At 39.3% G+C, this 26,428-nt stretch overlaps 1 protein-coding gene across 1 annotated transcript in view; it reads left to right on the forward strand.

Moving 5' to 3' along the window:
- Positions 1-26,428, forward strand: part of LOC132265246 (cardioacceleratory peptide receptor) — a 48,850-nt gene that overhangs the window by 21,096 nt on the left and 1,326 nt on the right. The window contains exons 4-8 of the mRNA XM_059765823.1: positions 19,620-19,755; positions 21,148-21,345; positions 23,248-23,322; positions 23,384-23,404; positions 26,044-26,208. Coding sequence (XP_059621806.1) covers positions 19,620-19,755; positions 21,148-21,345; positions 23,248-23,322; positions 23,384-23,404; positions 26,044-26,208 — 595 coding nt within the window. The remainder of the gene's footprint in view (positions 1-19,619; positions 19,756-21,147; positions 21,346-23,247; positions 23,323-23,383; positions 23,405-26,043; positions 26,209-26,428) is intronic.

Genomic DNA, 26,428 nt, shown 5'->3' on the forward strand with positions numbered 1-26,428 from the left:
GCAATTTCAGCAAATTACGATACAAGGAAAATATTTATTTATGCCTCTGTGAAAAGACAATATTGACTCTGTGGGGTTTAGCATTTTGGCGGCATAGAAAAGTCTCAAGAGGAAGAGAATTTAGCTAAGTTTGCACACCACTTCTTGACATTGTTACAATTTGTATGGAAAAGACTGAAATATAACCGAAATCTAACCGAAATCTAACTGACAGTTTATTAACACATGATTTTCGGACTGCTTTAACCACGTTTCATTAGTTTCAATTGCATTTTTTAAATGTAAATTCCTAATTTCATTCTTGCTGGCTCAAAATTTGGTGTTTTTGAGTGAAAATTTAATTATTTTGAGGTTATGTTTAATGCAATGTTTAATATTATTGCGATTTGCAATGATTTCTAGCAATATTTGTAAATAATTTCGTTTCCAATGCAAGAATTTCTATTTTAAACTTTCTTTACGTCTTTGACAATTGACATAACCTAGAAAATATATGTCAAAATAAAGACTTGGACAAGAAATGATACACAAATCGTACGAAAAATCTTAAACATTTCATAGAACTCTTTGAATAAAACAATAAATGAGGCCAAAATCAGTGATTTGAACTTATATTACGTTGTTAAGCAACTTAAGACTAACTAAAATCTAACTGACAAATTTAAAACTAACGATTTTAGAATTTTTTTTTAACTGTCTTGTGCAAAAATGGCATTTTAACGTATTTTTCTTGATCAAAATCCTTCAAGTTAAATAAAATATATTCGCTAGAATATTTTTAACTCAAAATCGGAAAAGGTTATTAAAAAAATTGAGGTTATGTTTGTCTTTAGCGTCGTTTTTTAATATCTCAGAATCGAAAATCCCGATTTTCTTCTTGAATTTCGTCTTAAATCAGTGAAATAACCTAGAAACACTTCCACTGATCTGTACACCACTTCTCATCACATTGTCTCCCCCTGGAAGAGTCCTTTCGCCAAGTCATAAACAGAGTCGCGCAATTTTGAGCGCCGCCGAAGCGTGAGGACATTCGCACGCGGAATTTGGAAAAGCACTCTGGCAAAGTCTCTTGGCTGTAACCTCCATCCCACAGAGAGTGGCACGGAAGTGTCCCTATTATCAAATTGTTATGGGCATGATGTGCGAAAACATCATAAATAAAATTTCACAACTGATTTATGCTCACGATGGAGACGCTGCTCTCCTTTCCTGGCCGCCTCAGACACAACGTGTGCCGCGCGGCCCAAAAGAGAGGCCGAAAAAAAAAATTCTTGTGACAAGTTTCAGTCCCCAATAATCTTCATTATCTGCATAAATTTTTTACGTGCCGCCGCCCAATTGGGTTACTGACCCGCCGCCAAATTGTTATGATGATTGCCAGAGAGAGAATGGCTGGAAATTAGGTAATTTGCAAATTGTGTGGAGCATGAAAAGTGGAGCATTTGCAGGACTCTCTGGACATCCAATGCCAAGACGTCTTCATTGCAAGGGACTCCTTGGCAGTCGCCGAGGGAATATTAATGCTCTTTTCTGCACAATCACAGCGCCACGGAGAAGACAAATGAGCAGATCCACTCATCATCAGTCACCATCATCAAATCCTCACCACGCGACGGTCATTTTTCAAATTCTCAACCTCTCTCTCTCCCTCTCGCTCTCTCTCTCTCGCTCTCTTGGCCCTGGCGATTCCCAAATATTGTCTTAACTAATTGAATCTCTTCCGCGACAGTGAAAAATTCACGAAAACCCCCAACAATAAATCCTGGCGGCAATTAATACCCTGTAGAGAGAGAGAGAGAGAGAGTCAAAGAGGTGGAAAATTGTCCCACATTTTCAAGCACACAGAAGAAAGGGCGGGAGAGAGAAACTTGGGCCAAGTTTGCCGCGACGGCGGAATTTTAAATTAAAAAGCGCCAGAACTGGAGGAAACACAGAGTTTGGATGTTGGCTTGCTTGAGTGACCTTTATTAAATTCCACACCCCTTCGCAATGGGGCGATGGAGCAATAAATTTGCATGTTCAATTCTCAGAATAAATGACGCTCTAACGGCGTTCGAATTGAACACTTTTCAGCCAAGGTTTGCTTGTGCGCGAGAAATGCTGTACCAGAGATTGTGCAGAAGGTGCTGCAATTTGTCACAACAGTCAAGCAATCATTGAACTCGAAAGGACAGAGCTAAGAAAAGCAGGGATTTTAGCTAAATTATCATAAGATGATCCGTTCCAAAAACTAATTCGAAAGTGAGTTTTCGAAATCGTTTAGTTAGGAAGATATGTAGAAATTCCATAGAAGAGAATTTAGCACAAGATCGTAAAGTGTCGCGGGTTCGATTCTCCTCCAGTTGCGATTTTTTTCACAACTCTTTTTCACTTTTCTCTCCTTTTTCCTGTATTTTCCTTCATTTGATCGCTTTTAATCAACTCTCGAAACTATTCTCAATGTTGTAAATGCTGTAATAACCCTGAAAACTATTAGGAAGTCATAGAGAATGCGTAAATGTGTGAAAATGGATGGAAAAGGGCGCGAAAATGCAATATTAATAGTTTTTCAAACGAGTATAGTTGAAAATCTTTTTCATTCCTGTCATTTCCGTCTATTCTTCCCAAGGGGCAAATCACAAGGCGACTTTTGAGGAAACTTAATCGATTATTTGAGTAAAATAATCCAAAAATGAATATTTTCTCAAATAAAATTGAAAAATAATCAAATTCAAAATAAAATTTATCCAAAACTGATTCTTTTTCAAAGTAAAGTTGAAAAAAAACACACAAATTTTGAATAAAATAATCAGAAAAAGAATGTTTTCCAAAATAATCAAATATTGAATAAAATAATAACAAAAAAATTATATTTCCTAAAGTAAGATTGCAAAAAAAAATCAAATTCGCAAACAAAATATTAAATAATTAATTATTATTTTCGAAAGTAAAATAACAAAAAAAATCAAAATAATCAAATTCTGAACTAAAAAATTAAAAAAAAATTAATTTTTTCTCAAGTAAAATTGAACAATATTCAAAATTTGAATTAAAATCACAAATAATTTAAAAATAATCAGAATTTGTATAAAATAAACAATTTTTAATTAAATATTCAAAAAATAATCAAAAATATTCAAAAAATAATCAAATATTCAGAAAATTATTTAAAAATATCAAAATTTTGTATTAAATAATCGATTTTTAATGAAATATTCAGTAAAAAATAAAAAAAAAATATCAAAATATTGTATGAAATAATCAAAATTTGATTAATAATCACAAATAATCATAAAAATGATTAAATAATCATAAAGTTAATGATCTCAACTTGCCAGTGACTTCCCCTTGATTCTTCCATTCTTCAACTTGACCAAACCTCGAATTTCACACTTTCTGCTGTCTCAGCTTAATATATTGCTGAATAATTTGCTTTTTTTCTGTTAAATTCTCAGTGAAAGAATGAGAAAAACTCACTTTTCAGCAGAATTCAGCTAAAATCTTTCCTTTTTCATGCTGAAATTCAATTCAACAGCAATTTCTTACGTTTAATCTCCACAGAACTTTCCTCTCAACTTTGCCATGCCTTGAAGATTGACATCATTTCTTCGCCAGGCAGTAAATTTGAGCATACTTTGAGTGAGGAAGGAATTTGACTTTTTCTCCCGGAAACTCCGGGAAGCTTTCTCGATTACTCGCCTTGACGTTGACACGCGTGTAAATTATTGCTCCAATAATTTACACGCACATAACACATTCTTGCGCCTTCAATTGCTAAAGCTCCACGAAGTGCTTTTCAAAGCAACAAATTCCTCTGTGCCATTCAACAATGGCATGTGAAGCAGAGGAAAAAAAATCCCAAAGTCTATGGATTGAATGGAGCGCAAAATTTAATTTACAGAAATATTGTGAGATTCATTAGAGGGCGACATAAAAAGTTATGCGGGCCGTAATTTCACCAATTTTTACTCCTCCACGATGGCGACGGAGTGGGAAAAGCTTGAGAAGACACACACACACACACACAAAGTCGCGGAAAAGTGCTGCGAAGGCGAAGAAAAACAGCAAAATTACGCATTTCAATATAGGTTTCTCTTCGGTATCTTTGGTGTTCCTCCACTCGGCCTATCGCTTGTGTTGTCGAAAATGTAAACTGTCGAGAGATTCAATTTGCGATGAAAATGAAACTCGTCATCCTCAATAACAAAATCATTGTGCGTGACATCGTCTTGTGGCATTCTTCCGATTGTGCACAAATATTGTGTGAGGCAAAGTCTCTTAATACGTGAAATGTAGTAGAAGAGTGTGAGAGAGAGCGAAGGGAGTCCATCCCCCACCCCTAAATTGCCACTGGGAAAATCAATATGCCCTCAGCACACACACACACACTCTCGCCCTAACCACAGTCAGAGAAAAGTTCGTTGTGCCCGAAACTGGAGGAAAACCCCAAAAGTGTGAGGGTGGCAAAAAATCTCGGCTTGCGGATGGCGCAGAAGAATGGACGAAACAATTAGTGGGAGCTTTCGGGGCTTCACCCACTGAGAGCTTTTTCAGGGGAGGGGGAAAGGAAGAGAGCAATTTGTTTCATGTCTTCGTGGCTGATGGCCGAAGAAAGTGGGTGGTAGATTTTAAATTAGTGGAATTTGCTTCTTCGGCCCTTTTTTGCCGCCTGAGCTTATTTACGCGCTGAAAGCTCTCAATTCGCCCTTCTTTCTGGACGCACGCTTTTTTTTGTCTCCTCTTGAATGCTTTCACTTCCGCGTCCACCGAAGGCTATTCAGAGCATAAGGAGCAAAAAGGGAAAGTCACTAGTCCTTTTTGAAGGAATTTTCGGAAGAAAAAACCACAGAATTTACCATAAGAAAGAGTCCAACGCTCTAACCAAAGGGTCAACCTCGGCCTTTGGGAAACACAAGTGGAACTTTTACATGCCTTTCAAACTTGATCAGCTCAAATTCCATTCTCTCCTGGCCAGGATCACGCCAGAAAGTCATAAAATGTAAGAATGCGTGAGAAGAGAGAGAAAAATATGCGATAAATGCGATGTTTATAGCGTCCCCCACGCCAACTTTGCTGCCCTCTGGCGGCAAATTTGCGGAGAAAATAATCAGATATTGAAATATATTTTCATTTCAATTTAATATACGGAAAATTATGAAAAAAATCATACAATTATCAAATATATTAATATTTTCTGCTATAATAAAGAATGATTAAATAATTAGAGAGGTCAAGAGGCAGACATTGTGGTCGGAAGTGGTGTACTGCTTTTACAGAAGTGTTAGGAATTGTAAATGTTAATATATTTACAATCATTGCATCACAAAAGCTTCTGATTCTACAAATTGAGGCATTTTCTTAATTAATTTGCTTTAAAAGATCAATTTTTATGCTTTTTTGAGGTTATGTGATTGATTTAAAATGGATTCTGGTGAATAAAATCATCAAATTAGTATTTAAAGCTGCAGATATTTCTCTTTTTCTTGCCAGATTTCAGCGTTTGGGTTTGAAAAACTTTAGATTAGTTAAATTTTAGTATAGAAAAGGGTTTAAAAGTTAATCATAACCTCAAAAATATCATTTCAATATAGAAATATATGTCTTTGGTTAGATTTTTCTGCGGTTTCTGCTTTAAAGTGGCAAATTCAAGGTAATTATCTAGTAGAAGCACTGAGATATTCACTAATTTCCAGGTTTGAAAGGTTTCATAACCTCACAATTTGATTAGATTGCGAGAAGCAGTTGAAGGAGTCTAAGAAAAAGCCCTTCAAAGCGTTCAGAAGTATCTAAAGTGATGCAGAGAAAGCTAATGGCCTGAAATCGCGAGTGATTTTCCCCCTGGCGAGGACTCTGAGGGATTCCTGGAGGCTTGAAATGTGATACAATAATGGCTTTGAGATTGCGAAAGTTCACACATTCTTGCGCTGCATCTTGACTTTCTGCATGAGAGATAAGCGAACCGTCGAAGCACAGTTGGAGAAATTGTCGGCCTCTTGCCTTTCTCTGTTTCTCTGGATGGTCGTTAAATGTATGCTGATAATGGAGCGACAGACAATTCCTCAACCTTCCGCAATTCGGAATGCTTGACTTGGTGGAACGGCGAAGACCGCCCACGAGCCTCGGCATCTTCAGTTGGACGCGCTTTTCTCCTTGCAAAACATTTACGATGCAATTCGACACCACATTGTTTTTATGATAGACTAAACACTGTCTCGTTGCGACAATGTTCTGGGAGCTCCTGACACTTTTATGTGACAATTATGATGTGATGAATGACATAAATATGTAAAATGCGCCACGAAGAGAAATGGGCAAAAATAAATGTGACGTGTTTTGCCGCGTTGCTCAACCATTAAGTTCTTGCGTAGCACTAAAGCCGCGAGAGAGAGGATTGGAAAATCCAAGGGGGAGATAATATGCCTCAAATCTCTTCACCACTTCCTGACACTTCCAGCAATTTGTATGGAAAATCCTTAACACTTCCAGAACATCAGCCACTGCTTAAAACATGCGTTTTCCTTATTTTCTTCACCTTTTTTGGAACTTCAAAGGGTTTTTTCAACCAACTTAAGTATCATAACCTCAAATTTAGACGTCTTTCTTCCAAAAAAGACACAGTTTTTGATTTTTATGACCATGATGACTTAGAGAGAAACAGTATTTTAGAAATATTTGTAGTTTTCAGTGAGTATTTTGATGTGATTCAATTTTCAATCGCTCTTTTGGATGTATTTTGGAACATAACCTAAAAATCACCTTGAAATAAACCCTTTTCGGAACGTTTTAAAGGAAAGAAAAATTGACAATGAGCTGAAATTTGCTATTTTAGAGTAGAAAATCAATCAAACAGCTGTTAAAATAGACAATTTTGTATCTTTAAGCAATATTTTAGAGGTTATGATCAATCTTAGTAGAATTAACACAGTTTCAAATTGAAAGCTTGTGATATTTATGCAGATTTCTTTAATAATGCGCCAATAAATCCAAATTGGACTAGCTTTGGCGCAAGAATGAATTATTTTGAAGGTTATTTAGTTGGCAAAGTTTGTCTTAAATTCATAACATAACCTATAAAAATACAAAAAACAATTCTTTTCTCCAAATATTGCGTGAATTCCTTTTGAAAGTCATGTTTGAACGCATCATATTGATGATATTGAAACACTTTCAAATACTTCTACTGAGTTGTACAGCATTTCTGACCGTATTATCTCCCCCTTGGGAAAATCTGCAATAACGCTGCGATATTTCACCTCCCGCTAAAGTGTCAATTTTATGTTCAACGAGGAGAGTTGATTGTGTGTGGAAAATACGCTGATTTTCCAGGCACGCACTTGTCTTCCTCAAATGAGATGAAAACTCATTCACTGCATCGCCTCGCACTTCCGCTCCTCCTCATCGTTGGAGCCAATGGAAATGTGGAGGAAATTGATTGAAAATTCATGCCAGATAATCCTCCCAGATTTCCTCTTCATTCTCCAACATATTTGCATAGTGGAATTTATTAAAATGAACAGAAAAAAAATCCCCGCTTTTTCCTCCGATGTGGCATTTTTTAAAAATTCACCAGTAATGACGCAGCAGATAATTTATGATGATGATGAAGAGTAATTTGGCTTTATGAAAATTAAAAGGCCGACGAGAGTTTAAATTCACCTTCCAATATATTGTTTTTTGGGGGAAGCTTTAAGCGCGCGGCGCAATTTTGTCGTGAATTGAGAGAAAGCTCTGCGAAATCCTGTGGGTTGATTTATTAGCTCATTTCCTCCCCACCAACGTTGACTTCCACAGCCTCCCAGGATTCAGCGACACATATTTATTGCCATCGAATTCCTCGAAATATTCTTTTTCCGCCTAATAAATTCCAACTGGACTGTTTTTTATCTCCAAAAAGCGACTTAATGGACTCATCGTTTAATTGACTCAATTGGCAGATTCGGCCATAAAGGCTCTCTTGGTGGATATTCAAGGATTTCCCAGTGCCTTATCAATTTGCCGGCCGAGGGATAGATTAAGGCGATAACCCAGAACAGGGAAAAGCATTTTGCCCAAAAATACGGGAGGAATATTTATGGCGCTCAATTGGCAAAATAAGACAACGACTGTTGGTCGAATTAACATAAAATAATTAGAAAAACTCCAAGAAGCGTGCTTTAGAATAAATCAAGGGGGAGATAATGTGCTCTAAATCCGTACAAAACTTCCAAATACTTCCAAATTTGCCTGAAACTTCTAGAATCTTGAAGTTTATAGACTTTCTCCACATATTTTCCCAAATTATATTGAATTTCTTAAGTTTCTATTCGATATTTTTATGAAAATCGACTTAAAACTACTGTTTTTGGACATCTTTTCTGGTCATAACCTCAAAAATATAACTCAGAAAGCTTCAAAATTTGCCAATGATCTTAAAATTACTGATTCTTCGTCATGATTGTCCAGAAAGTTGTCAAAAATGAGCATTTTTCACGCCCAAATGACTAATTTTGAGGTTATGTTCAATTTTAACACAAATTTGCAGTGTTTCTTGGCATCAAAGGGTCAAAAAGCACTGTTAATTGCTTGAAAATGTTTAATTCTAACAAGGATTAGCGCAGGATTTATGAGCTAAAATGCGAATTATTCACTAAATCTGTCCTTGATTCCTTACATAACCTAGAAAAAAGATGATTACGTTTGTTTCTGCATGAAAATCGAAGGAAATTCAGAGAATCTGGATGATTTGTCAGTCAGCTTTTGAACACTTCCACTTCTTAAGTACTTCTGTTGAGCCGTACACCACTTCTGACTGTATTATCTCCCCCTTGGAATAAATTAAGCACTGCCTGGACGTTTTATGGTAAATAGAAATGCGTGAAGACATCAGAAACCCTTTTCGGAGCTTTCCATTAAAAGCTCTCCGCAAAATCCACAGGTGAGGATTTATTATTTATGCCACTTTATTCCTTCCCAATTCACTGTCGCTCTCCTTATCCTTCAAGTCATAAATCTAGGGCAGAAAGCTGGAAGGGTGGCAAAAGTGCATCAACTACTTAATCCCCCCAACTCTAAACTGTGTGTACGTGTTTTCAGCGCTAAACGCTGGTTAGACATGAACTTTGAACTCCGGGGTTAATGATAATTATCGCACATAAAGGAGGAAACTAAGGATTCTTTATGATTTTCATAAATTCACTGCCACAGAGCGCGTTTTTACCCAGAGCTTCACTCTCTCTTGCTGGCGTCTTTTTTATCTCCACACAAGACAAGCTTCTTGAGCGCCGTGTTCCTTATGTCGCTCCTTTTTCTCCTTCCCCCTCCTCGAGGATTTTCCCGAATCACTGGCTTTATGACGTCATACACACCGAATAAAAGTTATTATCGGAGAATAAATAAGAATGGGAGGGCGAATCGGTGCTCAAGCCTCGTGTGTCCGTCATCAGGACGAGGGTGGAAATGACAACTCGAGCAGATTATGGCGATTTTTATACGTCACTCACTCTCACTCACTCGTCCTGCCGTCTCCTTTTTGGGAAAGTTGTAGCGAATTGCCTGAGACATCAGCGCCGACGAGGAGGCAGCGAGAGAAAGGATGTGTGAGTGGAAGTTTGCTTCATTTCCTTTTATTTATTCCGCCATCAGCCCGAGAAAAAAAACTCCGCTCGCATGCTTCCCACGCGCCCCCGTTCGGCGGGGGTGCCATTTGGCCGCAAGAAGCGCCTTGGCTTGATTTAAGGCGAGCCAGGCGAATGTCACACCGGCCACATTAAGATTCTAGAGGTCAGATAGGAATGTAAATTGTCTGGCTGAATGGGGACATTTAAGGGATGTTGCCACGCACTTGGTAGTCAATCTCTGGCTCTCGTGTTTTCTCATCTCTCTCTCTCTCTCTCCGGCTAACAACTTGCCAAGTGACAAAGTTGTCAGGAAGCTGTTCGGGCAAAAAGCACAACTGCCAGTCTTACAAATTAGTCCACAAACAGCAAGTTCGCAGCAGCAAAACTAACAGGTGGCCAAATGCGCAGAGGTGTGAATTTCTCGCGTGAAAGTTACTGCGAAACATTTCACGTGTGAAATATTTGAATATTCATACTTTCATATAATTAAATGTCGATTTTCTTAAGACTTTATTAGACTTTGAGTGAATTTTCATTATTATTTGTCATATTCTTGGATGTTTTCACTCGAAAACTTAAAAAGAACAACTTTGAAAAAAATATTTTCAGTTCTTCAATTGACTTTGTTCTATTTTTTACAAAATTAACTAAAAAATTCACAAAATAATTAATTCAGAGCAATATTAACACTTAAATGAACGATTGGAAGGTTTTAAAAGATAATTTTAGCAAATTTCGCAATTTACTTTCGTTAAATTAAGTTTCCAATTTACTCTTCGACATTGAAAAACTTCAAAACCCTCTGAAATAAGGGTAAAAATCAATGTTTATTTATTGCTTTTAAGATTCAAATGAGCATTTCGTATTGTTTCTCAAAATTCTAGACAAATTTTTCAGTTTTCTAACAAATTATCAAGCAAATCATTTTGTCACGGAGGTTAGTTATCAACGCTAAGACGGCGATGGCCGCAATTAGACGCTGGATTATTGTAAAAAAAATAGCTGGGAATATTCTTAGCGAGAAATCAATCTCATATAATTATTGCTTAGGACGCTTTTGGCTTGCGTTCTAAGCTCCGCCCCTTCGCATGCTCCGCCCACGGAGAAACTGACAAGCAGACGTTTCTCTCCAGAGACTGTGTGACTTGCAGCATTTGTGCTCCTTATTAAAGCGACACCACAGAAGCCACGAAAATTGCCATTAGAGCTTCTCGAATGGGAGAAAAGCCACATTATGTGCTGCAATTTTTGAGGTCTCTCGGCTGCGAGTCTTCCTCTGCAGCGACACAGAACCGCGGGGCGCAGCACACACGTCGAGACGTGCCTTTTGCGGCCATGGGGAGCGAGGGCAAAGAGTGGTTTTGCGCAAAGTGAGGAAAACACTTGTACTGTGTTTATCGATGCATCAAATATGGAGTCCTTTCTTGCTGCGAATGTGTAATTAAATACTTGTACCTGTCTCAGACATTTCAGGTGGTACACTTCTTTGGTGATCGATGATGCTGCACTTCGCCTCTCGCTGTCTCTTATCGCGCTCCGCTGGATTTCGCATGCACTCCAGCTTGGGACACACATTAAGTCTGGCCAACAGCGTATCAATGGAATGCGCCACTCATTCATGTTTTTTACGACGTGCGCTGCCTCTACTCCAGAGATGAATTTCGCGCGCGCTGAGAAATTAGCGACTGTTCGCCGGAGTTGAGATATTCTGGGAATTTTCTCTCCTTGCTCCATTGTTCGCTATTTCCGGAAAGCATTCACGCTCTTGCCGGAGGAATCTTCCCTGGAATGCTGGGCAGTGGGTTGGAATGTGTGACATTTGTGCCAGACGGAGCGTTTCTCTGCCCTTTCAGCTATGATAATTAATATTTTTGATCTATTTTCGAACTCTCCAACACTTTCCGAATCACACTTCACAGCGCGCGCGCGCTGCTTTGGCATTATAATTTGCCAGTTAGACGTGATTGAAATTGGCAAGCCTATTAAATAAGCATTAGAGACAGAAATAGTAATGAACACTGCATTTGCTCACCTTTCCTGCAACTCATTAAAACACACCAAAGCCTCTCTGCAACTGCAATTAATACCCCGAAGAGGCTTCACAATTCCATCGAATGCGGAGTGATTAAAATATTAAATTTTTCTCCTTCGCATCAGAAGAATCGTGAGTGGAGGAGGAGGAGAATTGTGTGTGGGAATGGAGTAAAGGTATTTAATTACACCCTGTCTTAGTGGGTATATAATTGAAAAGACAACAAACCAGCGTGCAAATAAATCGGAGGAATAGCGCAATGTCAAACGGACCGATAGTGCGAATCACTTTAATTGCAGCTGTTCATATCTCATGAGGGCCTATAACGCCTGGGCATCCTAAGAGCCTTGCATGGGAAAGTTAATGGCTCAACCTGGAGGAACGCCTTGGCGGAGGAGGCGCAAATTAACTTTGGAATTGAATTTTCACTGACTACATCAATGCCTTGGTACATCACCGAGACGGAATCGTCTTGCCACTCGTGCAATCTCTGCAATCCACCAAGAGGCGGCCAACTAATCCCGTGAGGGATGAATTTTATTGCTCAATTTTATTGGCAACACGGAAAAGCACTCTATTAGCGCGGTGACGAGGGCGCACAGATGCCCATTGTGAGGCTGCGAATGGCGAATGTTAGGTAATAAAGGTCAGGACGAAGCGTGGAAATATCGCAGAGTGCTGAAGATGCTTTGAAAGCGAGGAAAGATAAGCATGGCTGAAGTGATATTCAGCAAATTTCAGTGATTTCCTGAAAAATAACCAGAAATTGACCAAAATCTAACTCAAATTTGACTGAAATCTGACTCAAATCTAACCCAAATCTAACTCACAACTATAAAATAGAGTTTTTCAGACAAAAATCTTTGAATAACAGTGAGTGTTCTTTTAAAGGATCTCGATTAGAACCTTTCTAGCAAAGAATTCCAGCTGTTAAGTGAAAGAAATTGAGGTTATGTTTGTTTCTGGCGCTGCTTTTAACTACAAAGCTTTCAGAATCACGATCTTCTATGCTTTAAAGTGTACAATTCTTTTGATAAGGAATTTAATATTACATTTAGTGCAAGAATTTGGATTCTAAGCTGGTTTTCTAGTCTTTCATAATTCACATAACCTAGAAAAATATTTTTAAAATTATATTTTAACTTCTCTAATGGTGAAAACACAGCATTTTGCTCATACAATCTCGGCTTGATCCCGTCAGATTCCTTTTAGAATTTTGGTCTGCAGATCAACTTTTGGCGCCTTCACACAATCCGATTTTCTCGAAATCATTAAATTTTTGAGTTTTTTCCGCACTAAAATTCATTTCATTGACGATTTTCTCGATTTTCCATATGAAATTGGTCTATTTTGACCATTTTGACAGCAAGCGCATTGTCAGACACGTCAATGTCAAATTCAGCGCGGGTTGCCCAACGTGAAATCTGCAGACACACACTCGACATAAAAATGTCGTGAGCAGGAAGGAAAATACACGATTCGCGTGGGGAAGAAAGAGATGAACTAAAACAATTGTCCAATGACAAAAGCTGTGTTTTCACCATAAGGATGATTTAATTGATAACACTACAGCTTCTGTCTCAAAACACTCTTGCGAGTTTGCGTGAACGGATTTGTAATTAGAATTGTGATTCTTGTTGCTGTTTTCTCTGCCCACGACTTAAGACAAAACACTTGCAAGCCCCTCGAGGCGTGCGTGTTTTTCGTATTTACACACAATGCAATTAAATATATAAAATATTTCTTGCTACATCAATTTTAATTATCTGAATGTTCATTTCAGTCACTTGCTATGAGAACTGCTGTCGCTTTTCACCTCTCTGTGGCCATTTTTCCCGCCATAGCAGCACAATTTCCGCTCTTTATTGTGACGTCTATCAAAATGTGTACATATTGACCGCAGAGGCAGAAAAGGATTGTATTTATTATGAATTCATTGAATTGTTTTGCAAGAATGAAGAAGACAAATTTCTACATGAATGAGTAGAAGCAAAATAACCAAATTCATATTAAGAAGCGATGAATTCTGCGGCATTGAGACACGCAGAGGGAAGAAAAAGAAAAACCACACACACACACAACACTGTCAATGGACTCCAAATATCTGATCAGATCAGAAGCATTTCGTGCTCTTTTTTTTTGCCTCTCTCTCTCTCTCCCGCTCCTTGCCAGGAGATTTAATCCACAATGCCAATTCGAGAAGCAGACAATTCGCAAAATTCAAACAATGCGCCCAACTTCCACAATTATTTGCTGGTTACTCTCCATGGATCAGTTTCTGCTGCGTTCAGCATCGGAGCGAAGTGGGAGTCAATAAAAATAAAGCAGGACGTCTAGTTGAGCAAACAACCCCTGAAAGGAGATTCCCAGGCCACTCCGCCGGCCAGCGAGCGGGGTGGCCCTTTGGGGGGAGGGTGTCTTGGAGGGACAACAATGGCGAATCGCATTTCACCCTCGCCTTTCTTCGCAGCTCAATGAGACAGAGTCTCTCTCTCTCTCCTTTTGCATATTGAGCATGCAACATTATGGACAACTTCTTTGCCATCCAATTCACCTTCGCCCGGCATTCAATGACTTGTTTATGGTTTTCCGATGCACTTTTGCTGGCGCGGAGAAATGCGATTTGCCAAAGAGAATTTCCTCAAAAGGATTTTGATAGAAACATTTTAAACTGTCAAAACTCAGGTTATCAAATTGCATAACAGCTTTGCCGAGATGCAGGCGTTCAAAGACACAAACTGAGGTGAATGTGATCTAGTAATGAACGTTAAGACACGTCTTTTAGTGAAGAGATGATCGAAATCGGTTGGTAAACAGCTGAGATATAGGCCGGTTAAAGTGTAAAGTTTGATCCTTAATTTCTCCACTCCTATAATTTCAATCCTCATAATTGACAGTGCATTGGAAAGGTCTTGACATCAGCTACAACATACTAAAATTAGAAGAAAATGTACAATATTTCTTCCGAGATAATCCACTTTGAATTTTTGAAAATTGGTTTAGAAACTAGCGCCCCTAGCGGTGAGTGATAGCATTTTACGAGACCTTTCCAATAAGCTTGAAATTGTTTCAATTGGTTGATTAGAAGCGAAATTATGGCAATTTTTGACTTCAAAATTCAGATCCTAAAATCTACAGTTTGGAAGGATCTAGGTTCCTAGGTGTGGGTTTGTTGGAAAGGTTTTGATGCCAGGAATAAGATACTAAAAATAGGGCATGAACCGTGCAATAGTTCCTGAGTAAATGATGGAAATCTGTTGTGATGTTGTTCAAAATGGCGGACAGAAGACTGCAAATTGACATTTCTAACAGTTTAGGCGCCACACACGAAAAAATAACCCTCTATTTTTGTCATATTTAGCCTCCCAGAGTCTATTTTAGTCAATTTTACGATAATTTCCTCAAAAGCTCTCTCTGGATGCGATATCGAATTCACCGCGCGCGATGATAAGAAAAGGAATTTGCGGATAGCTGAAAAACTGATCCGTCTTCTCGCTGTGTTCGCAATCGAAAGACATGCGATATAAGAATAACACAGCAGAAGGGAATGTTGATTGATGGCTCGATGTCGATTGACTGGTTGGACGGAGAGAATCTCTGGCGGAGTGATAGAAAAATTGCCTTCCAGTGCTGTTCTACTGCCCGCCCAGGCCATTCAATTCATCGCACCACATCGCAATAAAATAGACGACAAGAATGGCATCTTCATTAAAACACCATCGCCAGCGATTTACTCCGCATCGCTCTGATTAAATTAAATTGTTCGCATTGCTCGGCAGCGATTCTCGGGCGAAGGTAATTAAATTCGATGCAACATCAAAGGGTTTTTTTTTTCCACGTCCAATTTCTCCAATAATCTCTGGGTGAATCTTCACCCGAAATAAAATAATAAAAAACAAGATCAAAGTGGCGAGAGAAGCAAAATTGACCCCAAAAGTGTGTTATTTGGGATGATAATCAATCAGGGGAATTTTGCGGTGAATTGCAATAACGCGAATTTATACAATTTCAATTCCCAATCATTGAACACCACAAAATCTGCTTTATATCATCTCGTTGCATATTTAAATCTCCATTTTTTGTGGCCACTTTTGGTGGTATTTTATTGTAAAATCCGCGCTCACATGGGATTTTTCACATAAAATTGCCGCCATTCAACCACAAACAAAAACCTGAGCGGATTTTCGGCTTTTTTTCTCTCTCTCTGTGTGTCGGTTGGAAAATCTCCAATTGCGCCAACCAAACATATTCTGACCACACGCAGAGTCACAATGTACTAATTGAACGCGGTGAAAACCTTCAATTTCACACGTGAAATATTGTGTGTTAATTGAGTGACGCCGAGGTGGAAAAAGGCGCCAAGTCGTGTGGAGTTAATTTAGATGGGAGATCATTGATTTTTTTTACCGGCTTCGGTCGCGTGCTAAGAGCTTCTCAAGTGTGTTTGTGTACAAAAGCTCACGCTCTCGTGATGCTGTCGAGGTGCTTTCGCCCAGCCATTCATCATAGAGGAAATTATATGTAGTTTTTCTCTATATGAGCAATTGGCTTTGAGGCTCACAAAGAGGCCAATAAGAGAAAGAGCGCGAGAATTGTTCTGCGCCACCTTTGATAAGAATGCGGAGGTTTAGCAGTGGAACAAAGCGCTCAGAATGAGTGAAAGTTTCTCAAGAGAAAAGTTCACGAGGACTTTTCATTATTGTTGTGTTGTTTTGTACAACAGTTTATAGAATTTTGTCGTACAATAAGCTTAAGGATGTGGAAAAATGTTTACTTTTATTTACTAACTGCAGCTTTCAAAAAGGAGATTTTTTTCTAAATAATGAAGCTTCTTAATTCTTTAAATCCGAGCATCTCTTTAAGAAATAATCTGTAACAAATCGACAGAAATCGTATAAAGTTGTCTTGAGTTCAATTTCATGGGAAAAATTTATTTTTAAACCTGTTTATTTATTATTTTCCTGATTATTTTCAAAGCACTTTTGCTGTAATTCACTTAATTTTGGAATATTTTACTTATCGAGAACACTTTGAGATTCTTAAGGAACTCAAAAACTTTCAAATCAAATCAAATCAATTGATAGTTTATAAAAGATCAGGCTGACTGACGCGGAATCCTATTTCTTGTTCACGTTTCTATGTTTCGTCAACACTATGTGAGATGCTTCGAGTGTTTCACGCTTCGTGTTCTTTATGCTTCTATCTTGGACACATTGTTGAACAAAATGTCAATGATAATCAATAAATAATAGTTTTCAATCATATTTTTCCTGAAAACATCGTCTTGGCGTTCTTTGCGATTTTCCCAACACAAACGAGCAATTTTCACGTTCTTCCTAAGACTTTTGGTCTAAAATTGAGCGTGCGCTCGCCGTCAGTTGGTTGAGTGGCCATTGCCAAAGATTAATGCCTCTTTGTCACAGTACTTAAGCACTATTTACTTTGCATTTAGTGAGGCGACGGCATTTCTTGGCCGCGCTCCCGCCGTCATTTGTTATTCCCGCGCGTCCGAACGTCTTCCCGCTAATCCGTCATGTTCATCAGCGGCAGCAATGTGGCACTCTTCACATTTCCCACCGCGGAAAATTGTGCGTCCATCAAAACACGCAATTTTGACTCGCGCGCGCACGTGAGTTATTTCTGGCCGCGAAACCAGTGAATCTCTGTTTGCATTAATTAATAGCATCGCGGCAATTAATATTTGTGGCTCGCGTGGATGCACTTTGAGCGAATGATGAGCTCATGATTTCTGGGCTCTTTTATGAACTGCCGTGTGTGTCGTTAAATATTATTTTTCGGCGATAAAGAGAGTCTTTTATTGGCGAATAAAGTTTTACGGGTTTCGCGAGGTCCGGCCCTTGGCGATCGTAAAATTGCCTCCGTCATTGGCATGAAATGAGTCAATTAAGGAATGTATATCAAATGTTGCAGATTTATTGCAGATAATCTGATGGTAAACAATTTTTGCCAATTGATATTCTGTGCTGGAATTATTATTTGCCAAAGTGATTTACAGGCCAAAAAATTGAACGCAATTTAGTGGCTTCTCTGACCGCAAGTCAAATCGCCAGAAAGATTAGACAAGATGAAGCCACGAAAGGTAATCTCGGCACGAACAAATTGATACAGATTGCCGACAATCGCAGGTGGGGAAGTTTTCTCAGATGGGAAATCGCGCGCAGATGTTTGCAGACCAAGAAAGAGAGAAGCAAAAAAAAGCCCCACAGCGCTGGCCGTCGAAAAAACCACGCAAATGTCAATCAATCACGGCGGAAATATAATTCAATTAGGAGAAATACATCGTCTGTGAGACTTCCTAAGTCGACGTCCTGCTGGGCTTCTTTCGCATATTATAAATAAATAAACTGTCATGAGAAGCCCATAGAAAACGCTTAATTCCTGGAAGCAATTTGAAAGTCAAATTGCTCCAGGAATTTGTGATTCGCGTCTTTGCGATGCTGCAATGTTTTCAATTAAGATGCAGAACTTGTCCACCGAGGATCTCTCTTCAAAAAAGCATATATATATATTGCATTTTGCATTGCGGGACGAAATGGGAGACGGTTTTTCCAAGGGGGAGATAATATGACACAATTTCTCTTCAAGAATCTTTAACACTTCAAAGACTTCTGAATGTCTTAGAAGGTGTTTTTCATCTCTTTTTCGACTCTTTCAACTGCTTCTCACACTCAATTCTGACTTATCAATCAAAAATAATTAAATGACTAAATATAGTTAATTTCTCAATGTTTCTAATAGATTATTAACTTCAATTTAACACTTTAAAACACAAAACAGTGGAAATAATTAAAGAAAGAAACATTTTTCCAGATTGAAATGAGATTTTTTCAGGTTATGATTGACTTTTAAGCTCTTTCTCAATTAATATGAAGATTTCTTTTATCAAAATGCTCAAATCTGCAGAGAAAATGAGAATTATTTGCAAAATTTATGATTTCGAGGGTTTTTTAATCACCAAAATCTGTTTCAAATCAATCACATAACCTAAAAAAATACAATGAAATTGATTTTTTAAGTGTATTAAATTGAGAAATTCATAAAATTGTTGAAACAGAAGCTTTTGCAATGCAAATATTCTTTGCCTTCTTTGACTCCCGATCGAAATATCTGCCCCTTGGATTGTTCATTCGAAATTCCACTCCTGGTGTGCAATTTGGGGGTCTTTATGGAAATTCCGTGTGGCCACAAGTTCGAGCAGAATTGCAGGCGCGTGTTGTCTGAAAGAGCTGGGAAAAGGAGTGGATTTCTGAGGCGAGAGTGTCAATAAAAGTTTTTTATTGAAACATTTTACACTTGTTGGCTCCACAGATGGATGGCAGGCGAACACGTTTGTGGCCGCATTTGATTTATTCAAATCCCTTCTGTATACAAGTGTTTTTGTCATCGTTTGTGCTTTTATACAAACTGAATCACGAGAGGGTTATTTATTGCGCAATTTTTCACTAAAAAACTCCACGAAGAGCTTCAGGAGTGCTTTTCAGGAATGATATTTCTTCTGTAGATTGAATAAATGGGTTTTATTTGTTTTGATCTGAAATAATATTTGGTGATTTATTGGCAATTATTATTGCATTAAAGTCAAATATTGTGATAATTCCGCAATTGCATACAAAACTATATTGATTTTGAAAGCTCAGGAAGTGTTTTAGAAGCTCTTTTCCCACGCTTTCACTGGGAAAAATGCTTCAGTTAAACAATTAAACAGTCATTTTTCACGCTCTTAAACACTTGCACGCGATCTATGAGCTTAAAATGCATAAAAGTTCTCGAGTAATTAAATAATTAATTACATTCATTACACATTGTTTAATTATGTTATGAAACGAGTTAATTTTCTTCCCTTTATTCCACACATAACAAATGATTGCCGTTGAATTAAAGCACTTTTGTCAGAGAAAAAGCATTAAAAAACAACGATAAAAATTCAATTTGTCATTGAAAGACGGTTTTGAGATTCAAAAATTAAAGCCAAAAGGACATTTTCTTTGCAGATCGAACAATTCACCGTCCTGTGGGTCCTCTTCACTGTCATCGTGCTGGGCAATTCGGCTGTTCTGGTGACGCTCTTCTTCAGCAAGAATCGCAAATCGCGGATGAACTTCTTCATTAAGCAATTGGCCGTTGCAGGTATGAAAAGCGTCGTCGCGCATAAGCTTCGCCGTGGGGTTTTTGCATACATTGCGGCACTGCAAGGCGAATCAATATCAATTCCGCGCTAATTCGCAACATCTGTGCAGTTGGGTTGTGGAGCTTTAATTGAATCTCTCGCCAAATCCTCGGCGATTTTTCACCCAGTGCAGAGGATTAGTGGTGGCTGAGCTTCTGCACGCCCGCAAGACGCTCAATTAATCAAGCAATTAAGCATCGAAGATTACACGCGCGCGCTCGGAAGCTCGCGCTCTCTTGGGGGTCATTGAATGACCCCCACGCGGAAGCCGCGCAGAGTGTCATCGACAGGATGGAAAGAAATCGAGAGACTCCTCTCCACTGTAATCCATCGTCAATTTTGACTAATTCCACTGCGAAGAGCAGCTTGTCATGTCGTAAATCTCCACGATATTTCCCATGGCTTGTGTTTCTTATTCCGCCAACCCCCACGGATATTTTATTACCACTTGACGATGTACTTTGAGACACAGATAAAGGAGATTTTCGCTTGTTACCCTCCCCTCGTCGCTGATAAATCTATTGAATTCCTTCGCTCTTCTCCTCCTCATGCCAAATTTATTCCCAATTTCCTCCATTCTCGACACGCTTTTTGTACTTTTCGCCACACTGAGTCGTGTATTGTCGACGAGGGCGCGCAATTGGCTCGAAAAAGGGGTCAGTTTCCGGGGGATGTTAAGTGATTTTGTCACTGATTAGCCCAAATGTGCGAAAACCGCGATAGATTTCTCCTGACAGCCAATAAACGAGCAACACGAGGTTTTTGTGGGCGGGGCTAAGGAATGGGCGGAGCCTTACACCGTGCACGCTCTGTGCGTCCTAAATCACGATCGGGAGACAGGAAGAAACACAAAAGAGGCCGCAAGAGGACACTTGAGAGCCTCTTCGGCACTCTTAGTCATTCCGCGAGAGTGTTTCCCATAAGTAGATTACCCCTCTTGAATTAATACCTCTGGAAAGGCGTCGGGTGGCAAAAAAGAGCCGCCAAGTCATAACTCTCTGTGGCTTCACGTCGAAGCACTTTCGGCTGGCGGGGGTGTGAATGGCGCGCGGGGGTGGAGAGAGAGAAAAGCTCTCGCATTTCGCCGAGGATATGGACAGCTTTCGATCTCGTTTGCGAGTGTGGGACTGCCATAAATTGTGAGTGCCATCGTGCTCAATACCATGGGAATTGAGGTAGTGAAAGTACCATGAAATTCCTCACAGACGATTTATTGTCCTCCGCTGGTGGAGATAAATGGGTGTCACAGGGATTGTCCAACGATATGGCGCCAATCACAATCAATGCTCCTCTCTCTTGACACCCTTTTTCTGATTGATTTCTCAATCATCGCACGCTCTCATCACGCCCAGATCTCTGCGTGGGGCTGCTCAACGTGCTGACGGACATCATCTGGCGCACGACCATTTCGTGGAATGCCGGAAATGTCGCCTGCAAGGTCATCAAGTTCCTGCAGGCCAGCGTCACCTACGCCTCAACCTACGTCCTCGTGGCGCTCAGCATCGACCGATACGACGCCATCACGCACCCCATGAACTTCTCCGGATCGTGTAAAGTGCTCTCATTGAATTTTTCAATTATCGCGCCCTTGCAGTCAATTTTCCCCGCTCACACTTCGCACGTTCGCCATGAGATGAGGTGAAAATTAGAGGAAAATTGAACAATAACTCTGCAGGCAAGGCAGAGTGCAATATTGCCGCCAACTGTACACCAGAATTGATGAGATTTCCCTGAATTTTTAGCCAATTTTCTTGCTTTTAGACACTCAATCTGTCTTAAAGTCATCAAATAACCTAGAAAAGCACGAAAGGAAGCTTCTGGAGACTAAATATCGTCAATATTTGATCTGTACACCACTCGAGATCACAATATCTCCCTTTGTGTGAAGGCTTTCCCTCTTCACAGCCTCAGAGTTGCGAGATATTTCCATTCAGTGTTTTCATATTTGAGTTCAAAGTTCTTGAGAGCTTTTTCCAATGGAGACGCCTGGTAGTCACATAAATATGCTAAAATGCAACCCTCTGATTACTTTTTTCGACATGCGCTGTCTCCATTCCACTGCAAATTATGGGGCTTTTTATTGAATTCTTCTGCACGGATTACAAAAGGCAATACAAAGTGCCATCTTGGGCGCGCAAAGGAGGGTAAAAAAAGACGATATAAAGTGCGCAGAAGAAGCGATAAGCTCTGCAGGCAAAGAGAATGTGTGAGGAAATATATGTCGGATTATCAGACTTGGTGAACTTTACAATCTCCCGTCAAACGTGCGACAAACTCTTTGTCGCACGAGGCAGAAATTAAACTCGCCTCAAGGGGCAGATATTATGATCGGAAGTGGTGTACAGCTTGAAAGGAAGTGTTTAGAACTGACAGTGGCAAAATATATCAAATATTTACATGGCAAAAGCTTCCATTTCAATCAAATTGAAGCATTTTTCTAATTAATTTTGCTTAAAAATCAATTTTATCACTTTTTTGAGGTTATGTGATTTATTTAAAACTGAATAAATTGTCAAATTTCTCTGTTTCTTGGCAGATTTGAGCATTTTTGTGTGAAAAAACTTAATATTGATTGAGAAAAAGCCTTAAAGTCAACTATAACCTTAAAAATATCACTTAAATGCAGAAAAATGTCTCTTTCCCTTGGTTATTTTCACGATTTTTACTGTACAAGAATATTTGCACTCCAAAAGCTTCCGTTTAAACAAATTGAAGCATTTTTTAAATAATTTTGCCTAGAAAAAATCAATTTGATAACTTTTTGTAGGTTATGTGATAAAATAACCCTCAAAATCTTCAAATTTGTGTTCAAAATGAGAATTCTTCTCTTTTCTTGATGAAATTAAGCAATTGCGTTCGAAAAAGACTCCAGATTAAGTGAGAAAACAGCTTCAAAGTCAACCATAACCTCAAAAATGTCTCAGAGAATTCTCTTTGTTTAGTTATTTTTGCAATTTGTGCTCAAAAGTGGCTAAATCAACTTAATTTTTCAGTGGAAACATTGTTATATTCACCATATTTACTCATTTTCAGACTTGAAATATCTTTTTGAGCAAAATTCATAACCTCACAATTTATTCAGAATTTTTTTCAAGCATTTTCTGAAGATTAAACTAAGAAAATCAAGACAGAAATTGTTCAATAACAAATCCTGGGACGTTAAAATCATTTTTTGGACTGAAATCTGAAGCATTTGAAGAGCTTAAACTTCTTGAGATGGAAAAACCCGAATTAGCTTTCTGATAAGTCAGAATTGAGTCGAAAAAGCGATGAAAAATGCATTTTCAAGGGCGCTGAAGTGTTGAAGATGCTGCAGAGGAATTGCAGAAGTGTTTTGGAAGTGTTGTACACTGTTTAGCCGTACTTTCTCCCCCTCGATTTGCCCGCGAGAGACTGCAAGTGCGCTTGTGGCTTGTCTGCAGAAGGCCTTCTAATTGTCCTGTGCTTTGCAGGGAAGCGAGCGCGAAGACTTGTGGCGGCGGCGTGGGGCCTGAGCGCCTTCTTCTCCCTGCCGATGCTGTATCTCTGTAAGTGATTCGCCGGCTGCCGTCGATGGCCGCGTGAGTAACTAATTGTCTCCTCTTGCAGACGAGGAGCGACCCATCCAAGGTTGGTATTTCGCCGATGTTATTGCAATAATTGAATTAATACGCGCGCGACTCTCGAGAGAGCGCAATTTTGGGCCAACCATGTGAAATATGTTGCAGTGCAGAGATTAATTCCATCCAGACGGCATAAATCTCCAGCCAGATAAGTATTTCGCCCCGGACAAAAGGGGAGCGCACACATCATTGTATCACGAGGGCCTTTGTGTGGAATTTTTGGCGGGAGATTTACTCTCTCACTCTCTGCCCATGACATAAAATTTATTTCACCCAAACGAGCACAATGGCTGAAGAATTGTGTATTATGTTTGAAGATTACGCATAAAGTGAATTACACTGGGCTTGTTTTTGGCTGTTAAAACCATCCTTCTTCGCCTCAGCGGATGGATAAATAATCTCTCATGTCCTTCAAGGGGGTTTTCAGGGGGTGGTGGCTTTTCATCTTGCCCCATCGCCATTCATAAATCTCCCTTTGGCCCCGGCCTTTGACGGGGAAGCAGTTTCTCTGTGTAGTTAAATTTTCAAATTCTCCTTTTTTTACAGTGATTCATGTAGAGAATATGCAGAAATGTCGTCTTTTGTGACAGATGTTCAAAAAGGCTGTAAGATTAAGGGTGAAAAGCAATATATAACAGTTCGTCCAGTTTCCACAGAGAGTTTTGGGGGAAGTTTTCTCAAACTTTCACTTCCCTCATTTATCTTAATAACTTTATGTTGAAATATGCTTCAGAAATTGACAAGATTTGCATGAAAAAAATAAATTTTTAACTACACCAATAAAAAAAACTGAGTAAACATCATAATAAATCAACCCTTAGTTAAGTTTCTGCCTCAATAAAACCTTCGGTTATTAAGTTTTTATCGCACTTTTGCCTCTTCATTCACCAAATTGTGATCAAAAGTCATCAATTCGCTCAACACAAAGTGTGTAAAAAATCAAGGGTGAAAAGATGATTTTATCATTACAAAAGCTCCCAATTGAATGTCTTTTAAGATCTCTTAGTGATATTTTTGAGGTTATGTCCGGAAAAGACACTCAAAAAGGCGGTTTTAAAGTGGATTAAAAATTGATCTAAAAATTTGAAGTGCTGAAAATGTTCGGAAGAAGTTGTGTAGAGATTAGGAGAATATTATCTCCCCCTTGTAAAAAAAACATGTAAAAATTCACCCAATCTTATAGGAGAAGAGGAAAACCTATAAGATTCTCTACATTCCTAATGGAATATTTATGAAAGGAATTTAATTTTGGGCCTCGTAGAAATTTCAAATTAACTTTTTCACTGAAAAATCACGCACAGACAGCGAATTTGATGTAGTTTTGCGCCCTTGGGCGAAAGCTCCGCTGGAGGAAATCAATTGAATTGAAGGGCGAAGTCGTCACAAATCATGCCATTTATGCGTTGGGAAAAATCAAACACGACCTACCGCAAAAGCCCCGAAATCCCTCAATCTGTGCGCCTCCGGGGTTTGGGGCTGAACATCGTCACGACGTGACGATGTTCAAGGCGGCACAACGGCCTCCGCCCGCCCCCATTCGCCACTCCAATTGAACTAATTGCAATGCTTGTGTCCATTGGACCGAACCACCGAAGCCATCCATCATTTCGCCCCGACTTCCGACTGTCTCTGACTCTCCCCAGATTTCGACGCACTTTCGGGGGGGCGGGAAAGGCCACAAATGCGGAAAGTGATTTATAAGGTGTTTTGGCTTTTTTCCTCCCCTGCGGAGATGTCCTCTGCTGGATTCCGAGATGACTTGTGAGGGACATGTGTGATTTTTTCTGCGCCCTGACCCCGGGAAATGATTGAAGAGACATTCAGCCGCCGGACTGGGCGGATTATCGAGAAGATGAAATGGATTTTGATGACTTCTGCCCAGGCATAAGTGTTCTATTAATGGCCCAAGCGAATCCCTGGGAATTTCCCTCAAATAATCACCTGCAACGGCATTCCACTAAAGTCCAGCTATTTTTGGAAAACACTCATTTTTCACACTTTTCACGGTTGCTTCTTGGCGCAAATTTATCATAAACAATTAATTTTTGCCCACAAGAGAAGAATTTCACAGCTTTTATCTACGATTCTCGTAAAATATAGCAAACATAACCTCAAAATTGTGTTCAAACGTCGTTTCTTTTCGATTTGAAGACAAATACAAATTCTTAAGTGATTAACTCTTAAGTTTCTATCCAAAAATCCATTTAAAAGTTCTTTTTAAGCTTCTTTTCAACCATAACCTCAAAATAACCCTAAAATATTGCCAAGAAATCTTTAAAGACTCTCAAAACTGCAGATTAAGAGTCAAAATCGTCCAGAAAGGTGTCTAAATAACCATTTTCCAGGGCTAAATGATTATTTTTGAGGTTATGTTCGACTTGAACACAATTTAAAGTGTTTCTTGGCTTTGAAGAATCAGAAAATCCATGTTAATTGCTTGGAAATGCTTAATTATACCAATTGATGTCCTATAAATCCAAACTAATTCACTAAACCCGCAAGAGATTCTTGACATAACCTCAAAAAATATTGTAAAATACACAATCAAAGCAACATTTTTCCGCCTTGCGAAGTGCTTCTGGGTGTCTTTGATGAAATTTGAGAGGCTTTAGTGGAATCCCGTCGCTGATGAGCGATTGATTTCAGATCAGCCGCAGTGCTGGATCGACCTGGGCTCGCAGTTCGGCTGGCAGGTGTACATGTCCCTGGTGGCCGCGGTGCTGTTCGTGTTTCCCGCCCTCATCATCTCGGCCTGCTACGCGATAATAGTGCGGACCATCTGGGCCAAGGGAGCCATCCTGGGCCCAATCGGTGAGCATCACTCGGTCATTCCCACAAGACGAATGCACGAGTGCGAAATTGTAGCTTTATGGCGTTTATTTCCATTTAATGGTGTGATTTATGACTCGGACATGTCCATTATATGCTCTTTTGTTCTCTGCTTAGCACACTCTCTCTCGCCCATCCTTTGATGGCCCCCATTTCGTCCTTCCTTCCTCTGGCCAAGACCCACTTCCGCGCGGCGCACGTG

This window comes from Phlebotomus argentipes, unplaced genomic scaffold, assembly GCF_947086385.1.
Source record: "Phlebotomus argentipes unplaced genomic scaffold, Phlebotomus argentipes genome assembly contig_2, whole genome shotgun sequence".
NCBI lineage: Eukaryota > Metazoa > Arthropoda > Insecta > Diptera > Psychodidae > Phlebotomus > Phlebotomus argentipes.